This window comes from Coloeus monedula (assembly GCF_965178545.1).
Source record: "Coloeus monedula genome assembly, chromosome: 1".
Taxonomy (NCBI): Eukaryota; Metazoa; Chordata; class Aves; order Passeriformes; family Corvidae; genus Coloeus; species Coloeus monedula.
Genome location: NC_138781.1, coordinates 44,665,853 through 44,679,383, shown reverse-complemented (window position 1 = coordinate 44,679,383; position 13,531 = coordinate 44,665,853). Strand labels below are relative to the sequence as shown.

At 41.2% G+C, this 13,531-nt stretch overlaps 1 protein-coding gene across 1 annotated transcript; it reads left to right on the top strand.

Annotated features, from left to right (window-relative positions):
• Positions 1 to 5,332: 5,332 nt before the first annotated feature.
• Positions 5,333 to 6,409, top strand: LOC309571168 (C-C chemokine receptor type 1-like; the record flags this gene model as incomplete). Its single annotated transcript, XM_082278442.1, has 1 exon — positions 5,333 to 6,409. The coding sequence occupies exon 1, from the start codon at positions 5,339 to 5,341 to the stop codon at positions 6,407 to 6,409; it is 1,071 nt and encodes a 356-aa protein (XP_082134568.1). The 5' UTR covers positions 5,333 to 5,338.
• Positions 6,410 to 13,531: the final 7,122 nt, after the last annotated feature.

Genomic DNA, 13,531 nt, shown 5'->3' with positions numbered 1-13,531 from the left:
GTTAGCAGGAAACTCTGAGTACATCTCTTGCAAAGCCTGCTATTAGAACATGTGGTATTATTTTTTGTTATTTTAGTTTCAGTATTACTCAGTGCTATGTTGCACTTCTCTCTCGTCATAGAGTGCCCTAGATGCTGCTGACACACACTTTTAAGCTGACTACAAGTCATTAAGCAATTTCTTTCTCTGGATGACAAATTGCTGGCATTTGTGAAAGGAGGAGAGTGAGGGCAAGGGCAGTAGCGCTGTGTTACCCACTCATACATTTCAATCTTGTCTTAGACTGCAAAAAGGTTAAGGGAACTTTGGGGAGGCCATTCAGTTTTCAGATAAGCAGCTCCATTCATGCACAGATGCTCTTGTAACTTGTAGTTATTACAAGTTCTGGTTTCTGAGAGGAAACTTTGTCCAAATCCCCTCTAGAGCACAGCACACTCATTGGGCTGTGACAAATGTCATCCCTGAATAAGTTGCTGTAGCAACTCAGGAGCTCCTTTGCTTGAATGACCTGGAAATACCTGATAGTCCTACCAGCACCTAGACATTTTCTAGCTTAAAGTGACATGCTGTAAATAGCAGCTAATGCTCAAGAGCTAGTGAGGCTTCTCTCAAAGCAGCTGAAACACAGAAATCTGGAAAGACATGGTTCAGCACTACATCTTCATTACATGAACATTTGATGTTGCCATAAGCTCAGCTTTGTTAAAACTTACAGAAATGAAATTATGTTTATTTGCGCTCACAAAGTTACAAGTATTCAGTAAACCAAATTTTCTCCCATTCAACATGTAACTCGATGTTCTTTGCAAGAACTCTTTTCCAGGGTGCTGGTATTTGGCCCATGGCTTGGTCATACCTCTCTGTATCCGGCTTCTTTGGCAACTCAGAACATAACCAGTCCTGCAAGGGGAAATAACAGTAGCCTCTTATTGGACTGCTCACATATTTAGATACTTTTACGTGGTTAAACACAGGATAAATTAGAAAGTTCTCCTCTTATATGTCTACCTTAGGCTTGACATGTCACTCTCTTTTGCAAAAATCATTCAGAATTTCTGTTAGCAACCAAAACTACCCTGTGCATGCAGAAACAGTGAGACTGTGGTCAGGACAGTGGGCACTGATGGCCACGTGCAGGCCAGAAAATGAGAAAGCACCTCAAATGAAAATAATTAAGACTTTCTTAATATTCGTGTGTAATTTTGGACAGAAAAGAAAGAGAAAAATAAATCAAATAAGTAATTACAAATTCCCAAATCAGAATTGCTCAGATTATGTTTAAACAGCTCAAGAGCAGAAATAAACCTGGAGATTTCTTTACTATAACACACCCATTTCTGAAGGTTCTGATGCCTTAAGAGACCTCCTAGACACAGAGGCTAGACAGGAGTAAGGGAATAAGGTAGGTATTTATTTGAAAGGCCTTCAAAGGTACCCCCTGGGGGCCAGAGGCCATTGCCAAGATGGACCCCGAGATGGACAACAGGTCACGAGTTCTTCACACTTTTATAGGTTTGGTTCATTTGCATAGCAGGGTTAATTCTCCAGTTAAGGCTTTGGTTTAATGATGTAATTCCCCTCAGCTTTCCCCCCTTAGAGGGTCTTTGGTTTATACTTTTGGGCCTAGGACAGTCTGGGTGTCCTTGGAGAGCAGGCCCAGAGAGGCTTTGTTATGTCTACCTAGCAGGAGAGAGCAGAAATTACCAGGCTACAAGAAACTTCAGAGTCACACACTAAGCAGTAGAGAATCTGAAAAATATAAAAATTAAAACCTAAAGCATCAGTTCACACCTAGATAATTTAAGAGCCAAACCCAGACTTCTCGTCAAGGGCTACAGCTTCTGCAGAAGATGCTTCTTTCTGCACAAAAATTAAAATGAGAAATATGGTTACAGATAAATGAGAAAAAACAAAAATCAAGTGCAACCAGTAATTTCCAATAGAATTTTTTAGCCAGGCCAGTTTTCTAGAGTTATTTATGATTAATATTGCCTATGTGCAAAGGAGAAGCATTTTTTCAATACGTATCTTGGAAAATATTTTTAGTATTTTGTGTTTGTTGTGAAGAGGAAGATCTGACTTCTAGAGCATGCAAATACTTAATCATTTCCCATCAGGTCAAAGACAGTAAATAAAAAAAACACAGCACATGCTGTCTTTCTAGCCAGGATTAGTGTGACTTCTATGGGGCAAGAGCTCGATTTTGGTGGTGGGAATGTGAACTTGGTCTGACTGGAATGGACTCACTTTTCTTCCCAGCAGCCCTTATGGTGATTTGTGACCACAGCCCTTTTAGATTTGTGACCACAGCTGAGACAGATGACCCAAACTAACCAAAAGGATATTCTGTGCCATGTTACATCACACTCAGGAATAAAACTAGGGGCAGAGGGAGGTTTTTCCAGAGTAGGCATTGCTCAAAGACTGGCTAGCATCTGTCTGCCTGGTAGTACATGGCAAGCATTTGTCTTTGTATTACCTCTTGTGGGTTTTTTCAGTTTCATTCTCTTATTCAGCTGTCTTTTTCCCAATTTGCAAGTTTTTCTTTCTTCAGCACTTCTGATTCTCTCCCTGATCCTGCTGTGGAGAAGTGAGTAGGTGACTAGATGAGGCCTTACCTGCCTCATCTGGCTGGGGTTAACCCCTCACAGGATATAAGACTTGGACAGCAAAGGAGACAAATCTGTAGGGAGCCAGTTAACTTTAGTTTTGTTGCTCTCACAATTATTTTCTGCCAGGTTCACAACTCAAAATAAGTTCCAAACTTGGAAGAAAAAAAATAAGTTACTTTCTTTTTATACAAACACGAAGATTCTACAAGGCTAAGTATACCAAGGGAGGTTTAGATCAAATATTAGGAAAAATTTCTTCACTGAAAGGGATATCAAGCTCTGGAACAGGCTGCCCAGGGAAGTGGTTGAGTCATCATCCCTGGAGGTATTTTAAGCTGTGTAGATGTGATGCTTAGGGACATGATTTAGTGGTGGACTTGACAATGTTAAGTTAATGGTTGGATTCAATGATCTTAGAGGTCTTTTCCAATCTAAATGATTCTATGGTTCTACAATACTATGATTATATATATAAGTGTATGTATATGTATATTCACTTGTGCATATACACGCATGGAAAATTGTTTTACTACTGTGTAAACAACAAAATTTGTTCAAGAAGTTTATTTGTATTATATATTCATCCACCAAGATAAAAATACAGATCAAAACTACGTCTTCTGGATCCTGAATGCTCTGTAATGACATATCAGGAAATCAGCCTTTACTCAAACCGCTGAATAAGCTGACATGACCTTAAGACACTTCAAAAATTTCACGTGCTGCAGTTCAGAATGGCCCAACACATAATTAAATTGACTATCTACTAAAAAGCAGAGCAGGGGCCTGTCTCTGAGTCACTCTAGACATGGGCTGAGTTTCTTCAGTAAGATTCAGACTTGAAGACCTCAAGTGCAGAGAGAATGAAAAGGTGGTTTTGAGAGCCTGGTCTCTGCAAAAGATGCCTGTGATCCCACAGGGCAGACCACACCATTGAAAAAAGTGCATTCAGAAAAGGAGCACAACCATGAGCACTCAGAGATCACACAGCAAGCTGGGGCACACGCACTGCCTGAACGCTTCTGCATTGGGAACACTCTCTCAGCCTTGTCTAAGAACAGGCATGACATTTCCAGGAAGAGGCTAATTTCAAAACCAACACCCTGCTGTGTGCAGCCACCAGTCTGCCATGAAGTGTCTGATAAAAGCAGTCATGGTGGCACAGGAAGACAGAGCAGCCCTTGAACCAGACAGCAAGTAGCTCTCTTTGACTGGCTATCAAAGGCATTGGTTGCACTTCCCCACTGAGTGACCAGGGAGCACTTTTTGTCCCTGTGACACCCATCTTCACAAAATCCTTTGCCCAGCTTCTCATGGGACACAGAGGAGTTCTACCATGTTCTCTGGGGGGCTGTGAGAAGACAGTTGTCCTGAGCTTTTCAGAGACCATGTTACACAAAGCTGTGCTTCTGCATCTGGCTCACAGTCCTACCAGGGACTTGGGAAAAGGGGAGGCTTTGGCAGCCAGAGGGGCTGACACCCAGATTTTTTCTTGCAGGGGAAGTCCAGTCCCTCCAACAGTCCAATCCAAAACATAAGGGACAGAGAGTTTGCACAACCCTTGCACTTCCTCATTGTTGCCTTACTGGGAGCACTGACTGAGAAAGGGTGAAGAACAACATCACATAAAAACTGCAGTACACACTCTTAGCTATGGCCATATCTGCCTTTTGCCTTTGTGCTCCCTCCAAGACACTCTACCAGTCTAAACTTTGCAGCTCCTGAATAACAGCTGTAAAAAACTACTGAAATAAGGAAACAAAACTCCTTATATCCCCAAACAGCAGTGGGAGGTCTTCCAGCTGACAGGAAGGTACCACAACAGACACAGGTATTAGAGGCCACCCCAACAGCAACTCTCATCTTTTGCATCATTTGCCAAGGTCTTCATCTGTCTGTTCTCTCTACAGGACTGTGCACTGATTTCATTCCAGAGCTATCTGAAACCAGCACACTTCCACTGCCTACACCTGCCCCGGACTCTCTAAAGGACACAGTGCTTGCCATTTTAACCCAGTCCAACACTGCCGATTTTCCACTCTGCAAGACCCACAACAGCAGGTCCACCAGGCAGGTATGTTTAGTACTGTCCTGATTCCCACAGGCATTAAGGCTCCCAGGAAGTCACAAGCAATTTGAAAAAGTGCTTGAAGTCAGCTGTTTTTCACCCGTGTCACAGTGCCTTTGCATGCACCATTTACACCGGACCAGTGCCTGGTCCTCCATGGGTAAGGGCTACAGGATGGACCGGCACGATGGGCAGGTGGCCAGGTCCCAAGGAGAAGCAAGACTATGCTCTGCATGCCAGACACTGTGCTTTCCTGAGGCTGCCTTCCTGGCTTTCTACACTCCTCTGGAATGCCACTGATGAGCACAAGAGCCCCAAACTACCTACAGCTCATTAAATTCATCTGTCCTCTCCATCTGGTTAAGCCAGGCAGCTGACAGGCTCTGCTGAGGAGGAAAAATGCATGTGATAATTTACACGTGGGAAATGACACAGCACACTTCCAACATGCACCAGTGTGACTCCACAGCTGTGTGGGTGGGTTTCCCAGGAGCTCTGCAATTTCATTCTCTTTCACACCTTGACATAGTAGTGCTTCTGTGCTCATCAGCAAAATACATTTCAGAAGGGAACATCAGCATGTTTCATTCTCTTCACTGCAAAGCTTGGAGATTCCTCTAGTTTAATGTCCTTTTCTTCCTTTCCAGACCAATACACCATGGCAAATGAAACCACAGACTTCACCGACTGGGCAGCGACAACAGAATTTGACTATGGCGATTCGACACCATGCATGGGAATTGAGGAAAAGCACTTTGCAGCAAAATTTTTGCCACCTCTTTATTCTTTAGTGGTGATATTTGGCCTGACAGGCAACATGCTTGTTGTCCTTATCCTGATAAAATACAAGAGGCTGAAGAGTATGACTGACATCTACCTGCTCAACTTGGCAATTTCTGATCTGCTGTTTGTGTTTTCTCTCCCTTTTTGGGCTTATTACGCAGTTCACGACTGGATTTTTGGGGAGGCACTGTGTCGAATTCTGTCAGGTGTCTACCTCCTTGGCTTCTACAGTGGCATCTTTTTCATAATCCTCTTGACCCTGGACAGGTACCTGGCCATAGTGCACGCGGTGTTTGCTTTGAAAGCCAGGACAGTCACCTACGGCATCCTCGCCAGTGTCGTCACTTGGGCTGTTGCTGTTCTTATTTCTGTTCCTGGGGTAGTATTTCACAAAACTCAGAAGGAAAGTTCAGGCTACACTTGCAGTGCTCATTACCCAAGTGATTCCACAATAAATTGGAAGTACTCCTTTATTTTAAAGATGAATATCCTGGGACTTATTGTTCCAATGCTCATTATGATTTTCAGTTACACACAAATTCTAAAAACATTATTGAGATCTAAGAATGAGAAAAAACAGAAGGCAGTCAGACTTATTTTTGTGATCATGATTTTTTACTTCATCTTCTGGACACCATTCCATATTTCTTCTTTTTTGCATACATTTCAAAATTCACTTTTCATCCCAAATTGTGAACTCAAAGGTCAACTGGAGAAAGCAATTCAAGTGACAGAAACAATCTCAATGATCCACTGTTGCATCAATCCTGTGATCTATGTATTTGTTGGAGAAAAATTTAGGGCATATCTTCGTACCTTTTTCCGAAAGCATGTTGCACCTCACCTTTGCAAAAAATGTCCAAGTCTTTACCGTGAAAAATTGGAAAGAGTCAGTTCCACATTCACACAATCCACTGCAGAGCACGATGTCTCTACTGGACTGTAAAAATACATCAGAATATTAGTTGGTAAATTTTGCATCACTTGCTTTGCCTTAAGACGTGCCTGACATTATCTGAGATCTTAATGTCGACCACTACTGAAAACTGTATGACCTCCTTATTCTTGTGGTTAACTGCTGCCTGGGATTATAGAATTTTCCATCGCTAAACTAAGAGAATCAATGAGTTCTCCAGGAAGCATTAACTGCATAGCTGTGTCACATCAAGATTTAAATAGGACCCAGACAATTATGATTGTGCTTTTTAATAAAAATCTATCCACTGAGATTTACAGGGGGGGAGGAATACAACACTGAAAAGTCTAAGGAGTAAGAGGTCATCTCACAAGATCTTACTGTGACCACTTAACCCAAGGATTTACCTGTTTAGCTAATAGTGCAGTCATTTTTAAACATAATCCTTTAACATTTATAACTAAGTTATTTTGATTTTTGCTTTTTAATTTTATGTCTGACATATCACCATTCAGGTGCTGACATTTTCCAAAGTGTGCTTTTAATCAGCAACATTGTGATTTTTGTGGGTGCAATTTTTCGAGTAACTGCACACACCAAGTTTACTGACTGCACAATAAGACAATGATGCACTCCTAAAAAGCATGAACTTGTTTCTGACAAGTCATATCCCTTCAAGAAAAAAAACAATAAAGGCACTTCAGCAAAGACCTGCAGGACCCGAATGAAAATTACCTTGGTATTTGCTATGCAAGATTCTGTATGAGAAAAATATCAGGACCCTCTGAAGGATTTCGGGAGACTGTGACCACAGTACTGAGACCAAGCCTCCCTAGCTGTGGACAAGTAAATCAAGTGCAGAAGAAGAGTTTACACGGCAACACACGACACAGGTGTGTCAGTTTAGGCTCCTGCATGGGAAAAACACACTCTTCACACACACAGCAAGTCTGACTTTTGGGATACACTTCTAGGAAGACAGTGGTCTTGGACCTGCAAAAGCAGCCAATTCCAGACAAGGCATACCTTCTTGCCTTCCCAGGAGAAGACTGCCTCTAGCCAACTGGTGCCTCGATGAGAACTGTGTGCTGATTGAAGACAAAAGACCATTGGCCTACTGGTGTACTATGGCCATACATTCAGTCCGCTATTAAGAGTTTCCCTGTAAAAGAAAGAGGAATTCTAGGGACATGGGGTTAGCAAAAAAGAGGGAGGAGGAACACAGCAGACAATTTCTTACTTCAAACTGTAAGGAGGTGCAGGTGAGCACTCCTTATGTGAGGGAGCTGTCCTGGTTTTTTCTCCATTTCCGTGGAAGGGCACTGCTCATGCATACAAGGACTGGCTCATGGATATCTGGAGAGGCAAGTTCGACTAACCTCCAGCAATGTAAGGACACCAGAGGGAATTCCACGCTACTTAACACCAGGCACGTGATGCAGATGCCTCCATTAACAGCAAATCTCTTCAAGGTCCCACAGTGGTCAGTAGAGAATAAGTGCCTAAGCCAGAGGCAAACATGGGATTTAAATAGTCTCAGGGAAGATTAAGTGTCTTTAACTGTGGAAGGAAACTGAAAATGCTAGGCTCTTAATTTAGTCATCAGATCCCTTAATCTAGATGGTGCAAATACTCTTCCTCCTCTTGCCTTAAAATGTGCGGGCAATGCTTCTATTAATTGTTAGTTCTTCTCCTATCAGCTATTATTACCTGGTCGCTACCTTCTGAAGTTAACAGCCACAGATAGACTAAACAAAAGACCAAAAACTATACTCACAGTAAACTTTCTTGCTTGGAAATAATAGTTTTCATTTCTTTTCTACTTCTTTTTCTGAAACAAGGTGAAAGCACCTTTATGATTTTAGAGCATTAATTAGTTCAGTGCAATACAAATCCTCCTGTAATGGTGATATTTCTACTGCTGTGTTTTATTGTAAAGCCTTATCTCGCTGGAATTAAATTTCTTCCTGTTTTCATGTTCATGCAGTGAAATTAATAAAATCAGTGTCTGGAAATCTGTGTATACCCTGTAGCCCATGTTCTCTTCTGTAAGCAAAAAGGCATTGGCTCTGCTCTCAGAGTAGAGATGGGAAAAGACACAGCCATGGGCACTTGCAATACCACACTTCAAACCAAGCAAACAGAGAACTGTGTGTCCAGTCCAGAAGCTACTGCAGCTGGCACAGCTCTTATCCACCATCAAGTTTGAGAAGAGTGACCTACAATAGCTTTGGAAAAATCTGTGGCCACAAGTTTTAAATGAGTGAGATTTGGAGAAACAGGGTTGTGTGTGTTATAAATAGGGAAAGAGAGGGAATAAAAGAGGGCAATAAAAGATATCACGGTATTAATATTGGGATAAAAACAGGATCCTCCATAGACTTTCTGCAGCAAATTTCAGATCTCCTTGCACCATACAGAGTGGTGCAAGCCAAGCAGTGTGCCTGTTGTCCCAAGTTTTATGTGTAAGCCCTCAAAGTTCAATACGGAAATGTGCTTCTGCTTCACCATGTCATTCTCCCTGCTCCATTGTGCCCATTCCTTTTTTCAGCCTATGATCCACACCTCCTCCTCTCCCCTGCACACTCTTCTCGTCTGTCCACCATGGGATAGGCTAAATTCTATAACCACTCTCTTTTGTTTCTGATTTTGATTTTCTATGTTGTGCTGCAGGAACACAAATAAACTAAACTTAAACATTATCCTATTGTTATGTGCCCAAGCAGGATAATCAAGATAATCCTTAGTTCTTCATTGCAGCTTTGCACTGAGACATGCAGGGCTCTAGACAGTTTTGTGGCAGTTTTTGAGTCTTTATCAGTCTGTTGTGGCTGCACCATGGTATAGCTACAGGCCAGCTAGCCTCAAATCAGGCTAGCAGGATTTCAGGCAGTCTGGTCACAGTGGGATGGAGATACTCTTGGGGAAGATTTAACAAGATGCACAGTCGCCATGAAAAGAGAACACAAGTCGCCTCAGCAGAGAAGTGGTAGAAATTTTACATACAGGAGACAAATATTCTGTAACTCAAGGTCTGCAGGGGAAAAACATTGAGCTGAAGATACAGTGTGTATGTAAGAGTTAGAGACACAGGCAGATGCACCCAAACTGTGTGATGAGCTAGAGGTATGTGAAGAAAATGGCAAGGATTTACCAATACGCCGGGATTGCAATTACAGCAGTAAAAAAACTAACAAAAGGAAAAACCACTGCAGTGTTTGGGAGGCATCTGAGCTGCTCTGGTGAGGAATTGAGGAGACAAAAGCAAGCATTTGAGACAGCATACAAGTCTCACCAGAATATCAAACAGATTCAAGACAAGACCTTTTTGGACACCACAAATAAGTTGTTGCTTTACAACAAATGTTGAACAGCTAAGTGAAAATTTTTGCAAGTTCAAAACTTCTGGCATGGAACTCCTGAGGAGATAGTGTGATGCCTGGGCTTTCAGCATGCTTATGAAAAGAATGGTCACGTACCATGGACAAGTATCTGCACACAGCTCCAAAACCAATTACACAGTCTAGTTTATGCGCCAGACAGGACAGAGTCCAGCTTTCCTGTTAGGAGATGCTACTGCCACATGTTCAGAAATATGTAGGGAGGAATGTCCCACATAGCAGAAGAGAATTCTGCCAGCTGTCAGACAGACTAAGAGGCAAGAGGAAATGTAGCAAAAGTGCATATATGGTACTGCTGAGTGCTGAACAGCACTCACAAGCAACCACCAGATTTATAGTTACTGCCATTGGTTTGTCTGTATGTGTATGACTGACAAACAGAAACAGTGAACTTTAGGTAACCAGTATATAGGCATGTTCCTGTCACAAGACTTTCTTGTTTGTTAACCCAACTTTATGTGCACAACCTTATGTGCACATATTTTATATAAGATAAATGAAAATGGAGTATAAAGGAAGAGGAGTAGATGGAAATGGATAAATAGAAAAAAGTGGTCACAAAAATGAGAGAATGACTTTATTAGCCCTAACAGACACTAAAAAAATAATAACCAAACTAACGGGAAGGCCAGAGGTAAATAATTTAAGCAGAACCTTAAAAGGTTTAGATAAGAGATACTTCCAGTTATGAAGCTCCAACTAAACATCTCTCCTTCCAGTGAAAATTAGAGAAGGAATAAATACAAAGAACATGACGACAAATTTACATGGTATCTTGTTGCAGTTAATGAGAAACAAAGAAAGTGCCGCGAGTATAACATGATGCTGACCAGGTAAATGGCACAACAGGCAGCTACTGCTCATTTTGAAATTTAATTTTGCTGCTGTTTTCAACTGCTGATGCATACTGGCCTTCACTAGGAAGTGTTTAGTGTGGTTACTGTGGCTTCAGAATCATTACTCAATATAGTAATAAAAAAAATTTAGTGAACAGAAGAAAAAAACCAGACTGGAAAATTCTGGTGCGTGTAGAATCTCAATAGCAACCAGACCAGAACAAAGGGGTGCAGGCATTGCTTTGTACTCATATTCTGGTGACACTTGCCTACTAGGAGCTGTACGCCACTCAAAAAATTGAATGGGAGGATATAAAAAAGGTTGTCTAGGTTTGTATAACTGTGAAGATATTTTGTATGTATGGTGACAGCGAGAGCAATCTCAGTTTGAATGTTTGAAGTCTGGAATGACTGATCTTGGGAAGGTGGGACCCCAACACTAAGATGGAGGAGGGCAAAATTTTTAGAAACATAGGCCTATATGCAAAAATGCACAAACCTCCAAGTGAGGCTCAACTCTGCAGAACTGTCTACAGGGTTGTGCCAGTAGGATGTCGCCCATGCAACATGAACAACACAACCTATCCTGATACCAGACTTCTTGAATGGAATGGAAACCAAATGGGTGGAAGTAAAAGAGCCATCTGGACATAACTTGTAGGGACACTAATATAAGGCATGAACTATTACAGACTCTATCTAACCTTTGGCTCCCGAAACCTTCTGGCTTCTAGGTGCTGGTGTTGTCCCAAACATGGGTTCTTTCACCTGGTGTGCAAGAAGCTGGTTCATACACATAGAGTTGAGATATTTGTTTCTTTTATATCTATGCAGAGACGGGTGCTAGGTCATGAATCCACAAAGCTGGCACACCTCCAAAATGCCAGGTGCTCATTTTTATATGCTTGGAACAATAAAAATTAGACATTTGTCACATATGTACCAACCTAAAGCTGAAGTCCTTGAGTTTGCATTCTCTGATCTCTGTTTAAGGGTGGAGTGCACACTTCCTTTACCCTGCATGATCTGTGAAGAAGGGGGTTTTGTGGGTAAGAGGCAATCATAGTCTATAAGCAGGTATTTAACTCTGTTAATGACTAAGCAAACTTCTTTGGCTTTATCAACAGTTTCATTTTCTTTGTAGTTAGATTTATAGTGTCATCCTGTTCTTACTTCTCAGGTCAATAGATTTTGGTTCCTGCATGTTTGGTTCTTCCTTCATTTTTCCTAAGTTCTTTTATTTATCCTGTACTATACTTCCGTGAATTTTTAACTCTCTCAAGGTACTTTATTGCATTACTGGCATATACTTTGACGTATAACAGACTCTGTTCACCCTTTGTGTGACCTAGTTTTCACTGGGAAAAAATATGGTGTGTGATTTTCCCAGCCTCCCTGATAAAAGGTCCAGGAGTTACATGTACACTGAGGAGCATATCCAATGCACAGATGAGATAGCCCCAAAACACAAATTCTAGACCTAGAATTTATGTACTATAAATGTACCTTAAAAAAAACAAAGTGTGTGAATTAAAGGCCTATGTAAAAATTAGATTCTGAGAGACGAAATTCTGTGAAATGCATAACTGTGGCCCAAAAGTAAAATCTATCTTACTGTGACAACCCTTTGTCTATAAATCAGGAGAGCGTGCATCAGAAACCTGGATAAAAATAGTAGAAGGAAGCAATGTTCTCTTCCTCACTGCATAAGGAAACATAGTTCAGTAAGAGCAGCTTAGAGAAAGACAAAACAAAAATAATACCATGACAATAGAGATATGTGCTGCAACTTGTAGTGATGTATGTGCCAGATTTACAAGGAGGAAACAAACAGACAGCCTAAGAATAATAAGTGAAAAGGTCCAAAACCTTTGATGTTATTGACAATAAACAATAACGTGAAGAAGTGTTCATCCGCTTTAGAAATGCTTGCATCTTCCAGAGTTTGTTTCTGTAACCCATCTTATTTTACACCTATGTGTGAAGTGTTTTGTTTTTTTTCACTAGTGTCCATGATAGAAATCTTAGGGTGTGGTACATCATGCTTTTCCCCTGTTCTCCCCAAAAGAATACACCTCACAGATGTCAAGATTGGGTGTGATTGTGATGGTGGCTCAAATGATGAGTCACCAGAACTTGACAGCCTGAAAGAGAAGGCCGATAAGAAAAAATAGCCTAAGCAACAAAGTAGTTTCAGCTAGATGTCTTTATTCAACTTCTTCAAGACAAAGACACTTGTTACTGATGAAATAAAATACATGACAATACTAACTTAATTTGGACACAGATGTTGTGAATCTAACAAGTGACAAGATTCATCTACTTTGTGTTCACTTGTCTTCATTTGACTTCTTCTCCAGATGAAAAGGATTAATTTTAGCTGTAGTGATAGACTTTTAACAAGAGTGTTGTACTCTATCACACAGTGTATACCTAAGAAAGGCATCCATCATTTTGTCCCAGGACTCTTTTTTTCCCCCCAGCCTTTCTTTTTCAGGTGGTGAAGGTTGGAATAGCTTGAATGGAAACTGCTAGTCAAATTTTCAAGTTTCTGTACCCATAATTGATGACATTTGTGTATCACAATGGTACATGAGTTTTTGGTATGTGTCCTAGTAGCCATTTCAGTTCTGGTGTAAACCTCATATAAATAACAGCATCTCCTTGTGGGAGTGCCACGCCACTCAGATACCAGACACTTCAGTGAGATGGGCTGATTACTGTAAAGATGAATCATATTATCAGTCATTGGATAGGAGATATTGACAAACGCAGCTTGACTTGACAGAGTACATGGCTGCACAATTGCTGAGTACATCAACTTGAGCCCCACAGATGAGGAACAAAGCTCACTTCCATTCCAGGAATACCTGTATGGCGGGAAGGAGCATCACACCACTAAACATAACTCCTAC